At 41.3% G+C, this 16,482-nt stretch overlaps 1 protein-coding gene across 4 annotated transcripts in view; it reads right to left on the minus strand.

Annotated features, from left to right (window-relative positions):
* zfr (zinc finger RNA binding protein) overlaps positions 1-16,482 on the minus strand; it is a 97,022-nt gene that overhangs the window by 68,331 nt on the left and 12,209 nt on the right. For all 4 annotated transcript variants that reach the window (XM_043687475.1, XM_043687472.1, XM_043687482.1 and 1 more), the window contains 2 exons: positions 9,989-10,280; positions 8,622-8,745 (listed from right to left, as the gene is read on the minus strand). In XM_043687475.1, the coding sequence (XP_043543410.1) occupies positions 8,622-8,745; positions 9,989-10,280 (416 nt within the window). The remainder of the gene's footprint in view (positions 1-8,621; positions 8,746-9,988; positions 10,281-16,482) is intronic.

A 16,482-nucleotide genomic window follows, 5' to 3' on the forward strand; every position in this document is an offset into this window, starting at 1 on the left:
AATGTAAAACAAAACTCCCAATGCACTTCAATAGCAGTGTCATAAAGTAAACAAAGACACACAAGTTGATATTAGGGCAGATGGTCAAAAGCTCAGACAAAAAGGTAGAATTTAAGGTTGACCTTCAAAAAGGGAAAGGTAGCGAGGCAAAGGTTGTTGAAAGCAGTCACCAATGGTGAAGCCATTAAAATCAGGGATGCTCAACATGCCAGAATTAGATGCATACATGTATTTTGGTATTGCAGTATCAGAATTAAACAAGAGGAGCTTGATATACTATCACTTATACCTAACTATTATAAGTCAGCAATTTGGAAGCTTGCTCTCCTGGCTGAAGACATCAGAAAAGCCTAATTACAACAGCAAAATAAGCCTTAGAAATCTGCATGTGGTTCACCCTTCAACAAATTTCATCCCTCAAACTCAAAGTGGGTGAGAAGAGGATCACACAGTCAACGGAGAAGGAAAAACAGGCCAATGTTTCTACCTTTCCAAACAGCAATCACAGCCATTTCTTCAGTTCGCCTTTCTACTACTTCTTAATCAATCCATACGGAACAAGAAACAAGATTGCTGTTTTAAAATAGTGAGAAAGTACTGTAAAAACATACCAGGGTAACAATAACAGCCCAATTAACAGAAACATAGAAAACAGAACACGAAAATAGGGAATAAGCTACCCTCCAATCTATTGGAAATGTTCGAAAGTCAACAGAAGCTTGGAAAATGACAACCAACACATCCAATATTTCCAGATCCACTTCCTTAAAACTGGGATGCAGATTATCAGGACCTGCGGATTTATCGGCTTTTAATCCCATCAGTTTCCCCAGCACTATTTCCCTGTATATTCTGATTTTCTTCAGTTCCTCTGTCACTAGATCGGGAGTTCCTCAATATTTTTGGGATGTTAGTTGTGTCCTCCTTTGTGAGGGCAGAAGCAAAATATGCATTTAATCTGCCATCTCTACTCCACATCCATTTCTTTAGATTCCCAACAGTGTGGAATCACGCCCTTCAGCCCAACAAGTCCACACCGACTCTTCAAAGAGTAATCCACCTGCATATAACACAATGGACAATTTAGCATGGCCAATTCACCTGACTTGCACATCTTTGGAATGTGGGAGAAAACCAGAGCACCCGGAGGAAACCCACACTCACAGGGAGATTGTCACCCAAGGTTGGAATTGAACCTGGGACCTTGGTGGTGTGAGGCAGCAGTGCTAACCACTGAGCTACTGTGCCATCTGATTGCAAGGGACTTCCATTTGTCTCCACTAAATCTTTTTCTCTTCACATACTTTAACAATGTTTGTATATTCCCCACAAGCTTACTCACATACTCTTATCTTCCCTTCTTAATTCCACCCTTTGTCCTCCTTTGTTGAAATTTAAACTACTCTCAACCCTCAGGGCTGCTGCTATTTTTGGTCAATTTGTAGGTTCCTTCCTTGGATCTCACTGTTTCTCCAATATCATTTGCTAGTCATGGCTGAGCTATCTTTCCCCTTTTGTTTTTGTGCCAGGAATAATCAATTGTTGCAGTGCATCTTTGCACTCTTTAAACGTTTGCCATTCCCCATCCATTTATTGTCATCCCTTTAAATAACACTTCCCAATTCATAATAGCCAGCTTGCTCCTCATACCATCCTCTATTTACATTCAAAACCTTAGTCTCCGAATCAATTATGTCACTCTCCATCTTTTTTTGTAAACATATTTATTAGCAAGAATTTTTTTTGACTTTACAAAAAGATAAAGTTATTGAAAGTATAACAAATACCAGTATATTAAAGAAAAACACAAATTACAATATAACTACTGTCTACTAACCACTAAGCTACCCTATAATACAAAACAAAACTTAACACTGTGCAAAGAAACCCAATAAATAAGTGACTAATAAGACAAAACAAAAGAACACACAAAAACACAAAATAGCAATGCTCGGCGCAAAGCTCTCAAACAAAATAATGGGAGCATTGCTTATATACCCGTATTAAGTCAGAAGTACCCCCTCCAGGGCCCAGGGCTCAGCAAAACTAACCATCCTGGTTAACTAAACGTCCCAGTTAAGATAGAGGACAAATCTGTATCCAAATAATTCAAAAAGGGCTACCATGTCTTATTAAAAAAAGTGTGCGGTGTAAAAATAATCCAAGGGAACGTGTTCCATAATTAATTTCTGCCATCCCAGCAAGCCCGGCAGGTTCTCGGACACCCAATTCATCAGAATATTCTTCCGTGCACAGTAAGTAATATTAAATAGTTTCTTCCTATGCCCATCTAAAGACGATAAATTCGGTCGACCTAGGAGAGATATTGGGTCTACTTTAACTTTGATCCTCAATACCCTCCCTATCTCGCCTACCACAGCACTCCAACAAACATGAAGTCTATGGCATATCCAGAAGCAACGGGTAAGAGTACCTACGCTTATTTTACATTTGGAGCACATTGAAGATGCCCCTTTTTTAAATTCACCAGATGGTCCGGTGCCAGATGAACCCTGTGCAGAAAATAACTGCATTGCACATGTCCTATTACAGATTGAGATCTTTCGCACGTTCTCCCATGTTTCAGAAGAGATCTCCACTCCTAGCTCTTGCTCCCAAACCTCACATAACCAGGCCTGGCCACCCAGCAGGCGATAGAGGGTACTAACCGAGACGGTGCTTGTGGAACGCAGCAACAATCTCTATCAGGCTTATAGGGCTTAGTGAGAAGCATAGTCTTCTTCTGGATGAAATCCCTAACCTGAAAAAAATGGGAAAGATCTCTGCTGGGCAGAGATGTCAAAAGACATCATAACCTCCCCCTCAAACAAGTCTCCCAAACCGGAAACTCGTCTTGCCACCCACAGTTTGAACCCTGAGTCCATCATCCCTAGTCAGAACCCCAGCAAATGAACTATATGAACAAGTGAAGTAGTCTTGGATAAGCAACCCTCACTCTGATGCATTGCCTTCCATGCCTTGACAGTACGAATAACAATAGGATACAATATCTGTCCTCATTTTACCCATGAACGACAGATTAATAATTGGGCACTTTGCTTGGGAGGCCTCAATATCCAGGATCATGGAGCCTGGATTGTTACCTGCCCAATCGGACACAAAAGACAGCAGAGAACTTAATGAAGACTTCCTGATGTCTGGGAAATCAACTCCTTCCCATCCTTGAGACAACTGCAATTTACTAAGTTTGACAAGGGGCTGCCCATGATGCCAGACAAAGGAACTAAACCAACCCACAAGTTTCCGCAGTGTTGACCTGAGAAACATTGTAGGGAGCAAACGCAGGGGATAAAGCACATGAGGAAGGACATTCATCTTAATGAGAGCTATTCGGCCAAACCATGAAATTGGAAGAGCCTCCCACCTCTGGAGATCCCGCCTAATATTGTTGAGCCAAGTGAGCAACGTTAGTCTGAAATAACAGATCAAACACTAGATATCAGAACCCTGCCCGTGACCACTTAAAAGGAAACCTCGGGCCACCTTCAGCCTCTGGAACTTCCTTGAGGTTCCCCAAAGGCATTGCCTCCAGTTTTACAAAGTTGATCCTTTATCCTGAAATAATCCCAAATGAATTAGTGCATTGTGTCAGATGGGGTACGAAGGTCATTGGGTTCAATAAAAGGACATCTTCCGCATACAGCGTAATCTTGTGTGCCCTTGATCCCACTTCTGGAGTGGTTATGTGGACGTTCTGACAAATGGCCTCTGCCAGCGGCTCTATCACCAACGTTAACAACAAATGGTGAAAGGGGGCAGCCTTGACGACGACCCCTACAAATCCTAAAATTCCCAGACTTCACCCTGTTGGTAATGACCACGGACAGAGGGTGGTGATATAAAACCTTCACCCACCTAGCAAAGACTCTACCCAGCCCAAACTGCTCTAAGACATAAAAGAGATACGGCCATTCCACCCCGTTAAAGGCTTTCTCTGCATCTAAGAAAATCACCAACCCCTGAAATTGATCGTTGCTGACAAACTTGGACCATATTCAGCAACCTTCTAATATTATTAGAAGACCGACGGCCCCTTATACAACATGTCTGGTCCTCTTTGACAATATAAGGCAAATCTTCTCCAATCTCAGTGCCAAGACCTTAGACAGAATCTTGAAACCTGAATTGAATAGAGAGATGGGCCTATATAAGGGGCAATCCTTAGGAAGCTTCCCCTTCATAAGAATGAGGGAAAAATTAGCTTCTCCCAAAGATGGGGGTAAGCATTCGTGAATATAGGAGTAATTGTACATCTCCAACATCGGCCCTGACAGAATCCCTATACACTCCTTATAAAACTCACCCAGGAGACAATCAGGGCCAGGCGCTTTCCCACTCTGAAGTTGCCTAGCTGCCTCCTGTATTTCCTGAACTGTCAAGTGGGCATTAAAGAGACAGGCCTGTTCCAAGGTTACCCCTGGGAGGTCCAGATTCTTAAAAAAGGCTTCCATTTCAGCCCACCTGTCCTCGCAACCTTCAAACCGATATAATTCAGAATAAAAACTCCGAAAAGCCTCATTAATCCTTTTGGCAACATATGTAAGTACCCCGGCGCTGTCTCTAATTGCAGTAATGGATTGGGGAACACGCTTTTTCCTAGTCGCTAGATACTTCCCTGGCCTATTCCCATATTCCAACAAGCTTTGTCTAACAAAAGCAAATTCTTTCTTTGCGGCTTTTGTAAGTATTGAATTCAAGGCAACCCAGACAGCTGTGATCTACGGTAGCTCAGTCACCGAAGGCTGTGCAAAATGTGCTGCCTCGGCGGCTTCCAACCACGTCTCAAGTAGACGCTGCTGTCCCCCCTTCTGTCGTTTCCAGCTAGCCGAATAGGAAATAGCCAATCCTCTAGCAAAAGGCCATGCCGGAGTTGATAGTCAAGAACTCTTGAAACTCCTTCAAAATATATTCCACAAATTTGGAATCCTGAAGGAGAAAAAGGATCCAGACGCTATTGCCGCGAACCTATCCCCTCACTCTTTGCCTTAACCCCCAAATATACCACCATGTGATCAGAAATATCAATGTTCCCAATTTTACAACCCATAATTGAATCCAGAAGGTTCGAGAGAGCCAGAAAAAAAAAAATCAATCCTCATGTGATATTTATGTGGGTTTGAAAAAAAAGTTGAAGTCCCTGTCAGTAGGGTGAAGATATTGAGTCATAGAGATGTACAACATGGAAACAAACCCTTTGGTCCAACTCGTCCATGCTGACCAGATATCCCAAACCAATCTAGTCCCACCTGCCAGCACCTGACCCATATCCCTCCATACCCTTCCTGTTCATACACCCATCAGATACCTTCGAAATGTTGCAATTATACTAGCCTCCACCACTTCCTCTGGCAGCTTATTCCATACGCTTACCACCCTCTGCGATAAAAAATTGCCCCATAGGTCTCTTTTATATCGTTCCCCTGGATGTAGGATTGCTCGCTGAGCTGGAAGGCTCATAATCAGACATTTTGTTTCCATACGAGGTAACATCTCCAGTCAGCCTCCGAATGATGTTACCTAATATGGTGATGAAGAGTCTGAAAACGAACCTTCTAGCTCAGTGAGCAAAGCTACATCCACAACCTCAACCTGAGCTACAAATCTTCTCAAAACTCGCTATTATCTTTCCCCTCTCTCCCTTAACCTACGCCCTCTAGGTCTGGACTCCCCCACCCCAGGGAAAAGACTTTTTCCATTTATCCTATCCATGCCCCTCATGATTTTATAAACCTCTGTAAGGTCACCCCTCAGCCTCTGACACTCCAGGGAAAACAGCCCCAGCCTATTCAAGCTCTCCCTATAGCTCAAACCCTCCAACTCTGGCAACATCCTTGCAAGTCTTTTCTGAACCCTTTCAAGTTTCACAACATCTTTCCAATAGGAAGGAGACCAGAATTCCATCTCCAAATATCCACCAGCCCCAACTCCTCACATACGTCAGTGACTTGCTTGGCCTGTGAAGAGATAGTTGGTTGCCCATTAGGCTTCCTGCCCACTATCGGATCCAAAAGGCAACTGAAATCCCCCCCCCCCCCCCATAATAATGTGCCATGTTCCAAAGGCACTCAATGTAGAAAAGGCACTAACCAAAAATTTGAGGGGGTGCGCCAGAGGACAGTAAATACCATATACCATTTAAAATACCACATTTCTCCCCATGTATCAGGGCCTTAAGTATCACAACCCCACCCCTTGCTGATCTTTCACCTGCTCTAATAATGTGAATGGAAGATTTTTCTAGTTAAGTACCACCACTCCCCTAGTTTTAGTAGTAAAGGATGAAAAGAAAACCCGTTCATAAGCCCCCTGTTGTAAATTCAGGTATTCCCCATCGTCAAATGGTTTTCCTGCAACAAAACGATATCAACCCGTTCCCTCTTCAGGCTGGAAACCACTTTTTCCTTTTAAAAAGCGAATGACTTCCCTTGATGTTCCAGATGTACCATTTAACAAAACACTTCGCCATATCCCCTTTCAGAGGCCCTTGAACTCCCAGGAGGGTGAACCCTGCTTCCCATGCACCAAACACAAGTAAATAAAGACTCAGAGTTGCAGAATTGTGTACAAAAACTACTCTATCATAACTACTGCTACCAAAAAACTACAAAGAAAACCAACTATAAAATCTTGATTGGGAGACTCACCCCCACTCCCATAGGGGCACTCACCTTAGCTCCTTCAAGCCTAGTCTGTGCCCCAGCCTTAGGCAAAAAAAAACTAGAAAAGGAGGTGATCCTTAAGTCAACAAAAAAAAAGACAAAGTCTGGATAAGCACTCCGCCCATCCCTGGCTCTGTCACTCCTACTTGTGACTAAAAAAAAACAAAACAAAAAAAAAAGGAGACAACAGAGGACACCTACAAAATTTCCCATGATAAAATCCAGTTATAAAAATATAATAGGAACATGTTCCAAGCGCCCATCCCTGGCTCTGTCACTCCTACTTGTGACTAAAAAAAAAACAAAACAAAAAAAAAAGGAGACAACAGAGGACACCCACAAAATTTCCCATGATAAAATCCAGTTATAAAAATATAATAGGAACATGTTCCAAGATTTTTTTTTTTAATTATTAGGGAAAGAGAAGAAAAAGGGGTGGAGAAAGGGAAAACACAGGGAGGAAGAAAAGAGGATGAACATTAACCGTATTCTTCAGACCAATCGGCCTATTTTAAAGTGTCTACAAATTCTTAGCTTCATCCACTGAGTCAAACATATAAACTGAGTCCTCGAAGCTGAAACGGAGCACTGCAGGGTACCTCATGGAGTACTGGATACCCAGGCTCCTTCGCCTTTTTTTAACTTCATTGAAGGACTTCCTCTTTCGAATTACATCTGCCAAGAAATCCTGGAAAAACACAATTTTGCCCATTGTGCAGCAGTGCCTGTCGGTCTTTTCCCAGTGACCTGAAGGCTTTGATCACTTTTTGCTTGTCCGTGTATGTGTAAAAGTGCACAAGGATTGGGCGGGGGTGCTGTACCAGCCCAAACCTTTGCACTGCGATCTGATAGGGCCTTTTAAACTGCAGCCAGTTGGACTCGATTTGAAGGTCCAGGAACAGCGGCAGCCAGTTTTCAAAGAAGCTGACTGGCTGTCCACCTTCTTTACCCTTCGGGAGCCCGAAAATCCAAAGATTTGCCCTCCAACCTTAATTTTCAAGGTCGTCGACCTGGTCTCGTAAGGCCGCACTTCCCACTCCAGGACCTGGACTTGATCGCCGCTTCTGAGGTCTTGGTTCGACCCTCCACCCCCTCCATCCACTCCCCAAGGCCCTGGATGTCCCGTTCATGTTTCTTCAGCATGGACGTGACGGTTGAACCTGTGCACGGATCTCCTCAATCACAGCCCCAACCTTCGAGGTAAGTCTCATCATCACCGCTGCCAATTCCTGAGAGTCTGTCAGGCCCCCCCCGGGTGTTCGCGAGAGACTGCTGCTGCGGCCTCTGGTGTACCCGGTGCTGCAGGCGTGTCCACTCCCTGCTGCTATTTGCTCGCAACCTTTTCCTTTCGACATCCTTCCCACTCCCAAATATTAACAATATGTGTTCTGTAAGGTTTTAAACTAATAATTCCTCCACATAAGTTGGCCAGGAATGGCAAAAAAAAACACCAACGTGCCTTGGCTGTTAGGCAGAGCCATCCACGGCAGTTCTACAGAATCGCCACCATCTTGCAGAGTCTCATCACTCTCCATCTTAAATTAAGAATTCTACTACGTTATGGTCACTCTTCCCCATGGGGCTTCAACAACTATATTGACAATTATTCACAATACCCAAACTAGGGCAGCTGATCATCTAGTTGGTTCCAGAGAACCATCTCGTACACACTCCAGGTATTCCTCCTGTATGGTATTGTTACTGTTCACTCTAGTAAACACTTGGATCATTAAACAGTTCATCAATATGGCACTTTTATATAGTTTAGACAACCTTTTTGCTGACACAATCAAAATTAACACACTTTGTAATTAGTAATTTAGACGTAACAAATACTTAGAATGCATGTCATGTCCTGCATTTAATGCATTGATATTTGTGGGTTACAGACCACACCATATATTATCTTAGTTAGTAGTTCCTCAACAATATTAGACTCACCAGCTTGATAATATGCTTCTGCAGCAGTAGGTTGTGGCTGAGCTGCAGCAGCAGGTTGTTGGTAGTATTGTTTGCTGTCATAGGCGATAGCTGGCGCTGTGGAACGCACATATGTATAGGTATCCTAAATTGAAAATAAGTGATCAATTGAAATCGCTGGATAGATTATTAAGTCATTGTTGGGATAACGGAGGATAAGTGAAATGAAAGGTATATGCTGAACTAAATTTGCATTTATTACTTTCATGCAGGTACCCTTCTCCAGTGCAGGTTCTTTTCATTGGTCAATTTTGATTGCATCATTACAAAACTCAAATGCAGAGTTATTCATTCCAAAACAGGATCCAAACTTAAAACATACACAAAGTGATATTAATTAATTGCCTGCAGAAATAAATTACAAAACAACTTTACAAATTGATGCATGTATGGAATGAGCTGCCAGAGGAAGTGGTAGATGCTGGTACAGTTACAACATTTAAAAGGCATCTGGATGGGTATATGAATAGGAAGGGATTAGAGGGTTATGGGCTAAGTGCTAGCAAATGGGACTAGATTAGGTTAGGATATCTGGTCGGCATGGACGAGTTGAAGCAAAGGGTCTGTTTCTATGCTGTACATCTGTGACTATGACTCTAACTGCACTGTACATTAAAGGCTACTGTTCAAATGAGTATTTAATGGTCATTAGATCCTTGTTTTGAATCTGGAACATAAAATAATTATAACTCAGAATACCATTACATTTGAGAGATTTTTTTAAAAGACAAAGTAATGGCAACATGAGGATCATTAAGATTGATCACAGGAACTAATTTGGCCTAATCTAATTATCGCTATGCTAGTGCCACTTCTGCATCTGAAGTCATTTACCTCATTCCTCATTACTTTGCATAGCTGTCTTTTTAAAGCATTTAACCAGTTTTCTTAAATACATAGTCTTATTCTGATGCTAAACCATACCTTATTCCGACACTCCTTGTATAAATTATTGTATACAAGTTCTTCAGATAAATTTAGGTCCCCTTGCAACATTTCTTCAACCAATTATACGTTTATTTAGAAACATTCAGTTTTAAAACTGTTAAATTACTCTTTGATGGAAATATTTTTGTAGCTTTGTGATGAAACTTTTGAATCAGTCGGCTCATGATCAATAAGTCAATAGTTTGGGTTTACAAAAACCCCACAAGACAGTTAATTATTTGAAAATTGCTACATGCTGTTAATGACTTTTGCTCATCACTTCTCTGTCAACATTTGCCTGGAAGTGCGAAGAAGATAGCAGAAAAAAAACAAAAGATATCTCTGCATCAAACAAATACTGCTCCAAACAATGAATTAAATACTTAAAAGTTAAGCCATACCTGATAATTTTGTGATGTGACTGGTGGTGGTGGTGGAGGGGCTTCTTGTTGTCGCTGTGTGTATCCATAATCTGCTGCAGTATGTGCTGTTTGATATCCTCCATATGCTGCTGTGGCGGCGGCAGCAGCAGCAGCAGCGGCAGCAGCTGCAGGAACAGGTCTGGCTGCTGTAGCAGCAGCTGCAGGAGCATATGCTGCTGTCACAGCATGTGCAGCTACTGGGGCCTGATGGACTGTGTAGCTACCAGCTGTGGTTGGATGAGAGTATGCAATGCCAGTGGCCGGCTGTTGGCTATCACAAAAACAAAAGCACATTTTCAATGCATGGAAAACGCAAAATCTTTCAAATAATTGTACAGCAACAAGTTCATAAAGTCAAAACAGTTTTTTTTTATTAAATGCAATTAAGAGTTTGATGATGATATTTTAAGTGCAAAAAATTATTTTAACCTGTTTTACAAGATGTTATTCTTAAAATTTATTACAGCGAGCTTCATACTTTAGAAGATATGCTCAAAGCTAATATTATCCCCTGTATTTTAGGCTGTTAATGCGAGAAACAACTGCAACATTTGTTCCAGGTCATGAAGAATTGAAGTTTCTTTCAAGGCAAGAGATAATTAATAGGAGAAAGTGAGGACTGCAGATGCTGTAGATCAGAGTTGAAAAGTGTGGCACTGGGAAAGCACAACAGGTAAGGCAGCACCCTGAAGAAGAGCTTATGCCCGAAATGTTCATTCTCCTGCTCCTTGGATGCTGCCTATCTTGCTGTGCCTTTCCAGTGCCGCACTTTTCGACGAGAGAGATAATTAATGGTGGATATAGCAATTTGTTTTTGCCATTTAAATGAAAATGAGCTGAGAGGTGAAAGTATGTGCTTGTGCATAGTACTGGAGTACACAGTCCACATAAAGTACTGCATTAGGAGTGACCAGAAAGAGGTACCTTAACAGGAGAATGGTTGCACTTGCACATTTGTTTGTTAACTTTTTCATATCAGTATTGTTGGATTTGTAGAGAAACAGGTAAGAGGAGATAAAGGATCTGAAATCTACAAACTAAGTTAGCATCTGATTGGGATCAGTTAGTCTCTGAAATGAACTACACCCTTCCTTGTTGGGATATATCCCACTCACGAAAATTTTATTATATACCACAGCTCTTTAGATTTGCATAAACGGGCTGAGGCAAATTTGAACAGTCCAGAGAGCAGATGTAAAACCATGCTTAAGCCAGATAGCACAATTGTCAGCAAATGTGTTTTCATGATTATCTGCAATATAAGAAATTTAGTTCAGTGATGGATTTACACCCTTTGGTTGCTTTAGTAAACTAAGCTAGCTAGTCAATCATGAACAGTGCCTGAACTACACACCAACGTGGCTCAAATTTCACATTATCAAGTTACAACAGAAAATTCAGTTATAAACAAAAAAACTGTGGATGTTGGAAATCAAACAAAAATCGAAACTGTTGGAGAAACTCAGTAGTTTTGGCAACATCTGTGGAGAAAAGCTGAGTTAACATTTCAGATCCAGTGACTATTCTTCAGATCTAATAGAAGCTAGAAAAAGGTGATACATATGAAGACGGGGTAGGGGAGGAGAGGGGTAAGTGATAGGTGGAGAGGGAGAGAAAAGCAGTTCGGCAAAAGGATGGCTAATGGTAAGCCAGGAGAGTAAGAAAATATGATAATGGGGACCAAAAGGAGGTGAAAATTCATTGACAGCCCATGTCACGACAAGGCCTCGGATGTTAGGGTGAGTAAAAGATATGAAGGTGATATTCTGGCACTAAAATTATTGAACTCTATATGGAGTCCTAAAGGCTGCAAGCGGAAAATGAGACACTGTACTTCCAGCTTAGACCAGACCTTGTTGAAGCACTGCAGCAGGCTGGAGACAGAGTGTTGTCCAGGGAAAAGGTTAACAAACAAATATGCAAGTGCAACTACTGTCCCATGAAGGTAGCTTTTCCTGGTCACTCCTAATGCAACACTTTATATGGACTGTCTGATGGTGATCAGACAACTTTTCATTTAAATGAAAAAAATACACTGACGTACCCACTAGTAATTGTGGGTGTAAAAGTGGCAGGCACCTGGAATTTCGGACAGAACGAAGGTGTTCCAAGAATGAGAGGTGATCTCATTCAAAACCACTAGTATATAGGCTGACTCACTTCCCTACCAAAAGTGGCTTGCCCATCAGAGGACAGGGAGCAAATGCATCTTTGTATGTGTTTGTGCTTGGCTGGAGAAACATGTGTCATGGTTAAGAATGGGTTATGCCTGTGGACGATAGGGAGAGGGAGCGAGAGCGAGAGCAAGGCAGGAACATGCTTGGGTAGAGGATGTTGGGAACAGATGTCTTGGTGGGGAAGGGAAATGGAGAAAATGAAGAAAGATGCGACGAGGAGCCTGGTTGGAGAGAAACCTGCAAGTATAGGAGGGAAAGCTATTTCAGCAGATAGGGTTTTTCAGTGAAAAATAAAGCACTTGCCCTCCCACTACATTTTTAAGAGAGGGTTCCGGCCAAGAACACTGAACACTTGGGCCATGCTCAGTATTTTAAAAAACGGATTTAAAAAGCTTCACAGTTGCGAGAACCTGGTTAGAGATTGCTCTGTTGGAGCCAGCAAGTCCAAACTTTTTGCTCCTGATCTCACCAAGGGTCACAAAACTTGAGAAGTCCTGGTTTAGAATCAAAGGACATGGTCTCATTAATGGGGAGGCCATTTACACTGTGATGAGAAGGAACTTCTTCAGAGGATGGTGCATCATTGAAGTTCTTAATCTTCGCCCCTCCTTCACTTCAAGAGTTCTGGTAGCTCCAAACTGTCACCTTGCCTCACCCCCACCCCATGTCCAAATATCATCCCATCCTAGCATTTGTATCCAAGATCCTTGAACAAGTCAACATCTCCCAGCAACAACGATAATACAAAACTCTTTCTTCAAACCCTAACATACATCAAAACCATCATAATCACAAACTGAGTTAATTGTCATGATATCTTCTCCCTCCTATTCTCTTCCATGATTCCTACTAATTCCACCACAGCCAATTTATTTCCAAGAATGTTTCTCTTCTCTCATCTGCACCATTTACCAGGAGATCGCAGCACAACAGAAGGACAATCAGCCCATCAAAGCATCCCTGCAATAGTGAAAGTCACTATTGAATTTTCATTCACTATCTTACAGGCAGTACATTATACTTCCTAATCAGTTGTATAAAAAAATTGTCAAAATGTTATGATCTCAGCTTATGGAATCATTGCACAAGTCAGATCCTAAAGGCGAAACCGAGCTTGATAAGAGTTTTATTTTGCTTACTGTGGTGATCACTGCACATATTCACAAGAGACTGTCATGAATATTTCGTAAACTTGTGCAGCCACTGCAATGTTTCTCAGAGGTTCCGTACATGCCAATGCACTGATTTCTGGTTTTGGAAATCAATGCCATGCACAGATCTCAGAGGTCTGTACACCAAAAAAAAATTAGAGGGAACATTGCTCAACATACTCTTAACACAAGAACATTAAAAAGTTTACTGCGCACCAGAGGGATAAATACCAGCTATATTACTCTATCCAGGACTGGTTGTAACAGTGTTATTATACAGATCAGGAATAAAGGTTCAACCTTACTTACCATGGAAAACTCAGTGAAGAGTCACCCTGTCTCCACTTTCAAGTGACTTGCTCAGTTGGCACAGCTGTAATTGGTTTATGGAATGTTCCTATTACTGACTTCCAAGCACTTTTAGAGCAAAAACATGATTTTTCCATACCCTCAGCTTCCAGTAGTTTTCTGCTTCTAGATGTCTTTCTCATAAGCTATTAAAGGACTCTTTACCCCAGTCAACAGCAGCAGCTTTGTTTTTCCCTTGTCCTTATTTGTTTCACTGAACTTTTCATCCCAAGCTCCTCTCAAAAAGGTGTAAATATTCTTCAAAAAGGCTGTAAGCCTTCATTAAAAACGTATGTATCAACAAACTTCAGATATTCCATCACCACTCAGACAAGTCTAAAATGAAACCAAAATTTCTTATCTTAACACTATATAGAGATACAAATCAAACTTAAAACTATACATGGGTTCTGTCCAGTTTAGAACCCAAGTTTCCAAATAATTAATCTTTCATGACAACAATGCTGCCTGGCTTTTTTGCCAAAGATCTAAAATTATGCGCTTTCTGGCTATCAATTATTCAACAGTTAGGTTATTTCTTAATTACTCACTTTAAATCCTTCATAAGTTTAAAGTTATTTCAAATCTTTGCTGCCTTACTTATCCCAAGAAAAGACTGCTTCTTCAGTTTGGAGAAAGTGAGGACTGCAGATGCTGGAGATCAGAGCTTAAAAATGTGTTGCTGGAAAAGCACAGCAGCTCAGGCAGCATCAAAGGAACAGGAGAATCGACGTTTCGGGCATAAGCCCTTCTTCAGGAATCAGTTTATCAAACTCACAAGTCAGTAATTTCCCATCACTGAAACCATTCTTATAAATCTCTTCTGTACCCTTTCAAAAGCTTTCATCTCTTTTCCAAAATATGAAAAAAAAGAACACAATGCTCCACCTGGGGACAAATTACAGTTTCATAATATTCCAAGATTCCCTCAATGTACCCAAGGTCTCCACCTCTTTCAAGTTATTTTTCAGCATCCTTAAGGTCAGGTTAAATTTCGACATGAGAGTACCAAGCGCTCTCTCTCTCTCTCAATTTCTCTCAACTGAATCCAGCTATAAAACTACAAGTCTGAAGTCAAATTAAAGCTGATTGCAAGTTTCATCCAGTCAATACCACGTTGTGTAAAAACGAAGAATATGCAAGAGTTTTCTTGTGACAAATCAGACAAAATTTCAGTCCAAGAGTTTGAACAGCCTGAATCATGTACAAATATTCAAATTCTGATTCATTATTTTTCGTCAGTTTTATATTTCCAACTTTCCACATTTTTCAGTAATGAAAGTGTCTGCACATAAACCTGTTTCTCAACTAATCAAGATAGCTCAAAACTTACAATTTATGCTTTAAGTAGTCACTTTGTCATAACCATGAAACCATGACTAATCATTTTTAGACTTCCATCCTCTGATTTTAATACTGGGGCCTTTCACGGACTGATATGATTTTAGAAAGAAAAAAAAACATTGACTTTGATACAATTGCAATAATGCCTGACCATAAGTTGAGCCAAGCTTCAAGAAATCAAAAAAGAAGAAATCACTCTAAACTTAAATTAACGTTTTTATCAAGCAAGGCTGAAATGAGTCAACTAGATCTGTATCTCCTATTTAGACCTTTACAAGAAGTTCAGATGCTGGAGATAAAAATCGCCTGAAATTGTCTAGCTTAAAAATGAGGAACTTTGACATACACAAAACAATTATATTTCAGGGAACTACTTTTGGCAAAGCAGTAGAAGATGGATTTGTGACTAAAATGAACTCGAGAACCCTCTTGCTCTGCCAGCCTCCAAAAACAGAGTATCCAATGATAAAACAAACTGGAGAGAGACACCCAAACACCGAGGAATCAAAGGGATCTGCAAAATCAGGTCATCCCTTTACAGCTATGGTCTCAGGTGTTCAATCACTCCAAGAATTTCAAAATACATGTTCTTCTAACTTCCTTTTTGTACTGGACACTCTCCCTATCACTCTTCAGGTCATGATTTGGAGATGCCGATGTTGGACTGGGGTGCACAAAGTTAAAAATCACACAACACCAGGTTATAGTCCAACAGGTTTAATTGGAAGCACACTAGCTTTCGGAGCTCCGCTCCTTCATCAGGTATCACCTGATGAAGGAGCGACGCTCCGAAAGCTAGTGTGCTTCCAATTAAACCTATTGAACTATAACCTGGTGTTGTGTGATTTTTAACTCTTCATGTGTTTTCAGTGAACCAGTTAATATTTAAACTTGAGTGAGGTACAGCGAAGTGCTTTAAAAGAGAAAATTAACTCTACTGTGGCCTATCAAGGACATTGAAAAGAGAGTTGATGATTCACCCCTTCTTGCCTAATTAAACAAATTAAATAAAATATTGCAGAATTTTTGATATATACAGAATTCCTTTCCAGCGCAAGCTAAGCACAAATTAGCCAAAGCAACATGACCTGCCTAATGACTGATCTACTATTAAAGGATTTTTAAAAATCCTACGACCTAAAATCAGTCATATAATGGGAAGTGGTGAAAAATGTGTTGCTGGAAAAGCGCAGTAGGTCAGGCAGCATCCAAAGAGGAGAATGAGCATTTCGGGCATAAGCCCTTCTTCAGGAATGAGGAGGATGTGCCAAGCAGGCTAAGATAAAAAGTAGGGAGGAGGGACTTGGGGGAGGGGCATTGGGAATGCAATAGGTGGAAGGGGGTTAAGGTGAGGGTGATAGGCCGGAGAGGGGGTGGTGGCAGAGAGGTCGGGAAGAAGATTGCAGGTCAAGAAGGTGGTGCTGAGTCCGAGGGTTGGGACTGAGAAAAGGTG

The sequence above is a fragment of the Chiloscyllium plagiosum genome, chromosome 1 (genome assembly GCF_004010195.1).
Source record: "Chiloscyllium plagiosum isolate BGI_BamShark_2017 chromosome 1, ASM401019v2, whole genome shotgun sequence".
NCBI lineage: Eukaryota > Metazoa > Chordata > Chondrichthyes > Orectolobiformes > Hemiscylliidae > Chiloscyllium > Chiloscyllium plagiosum.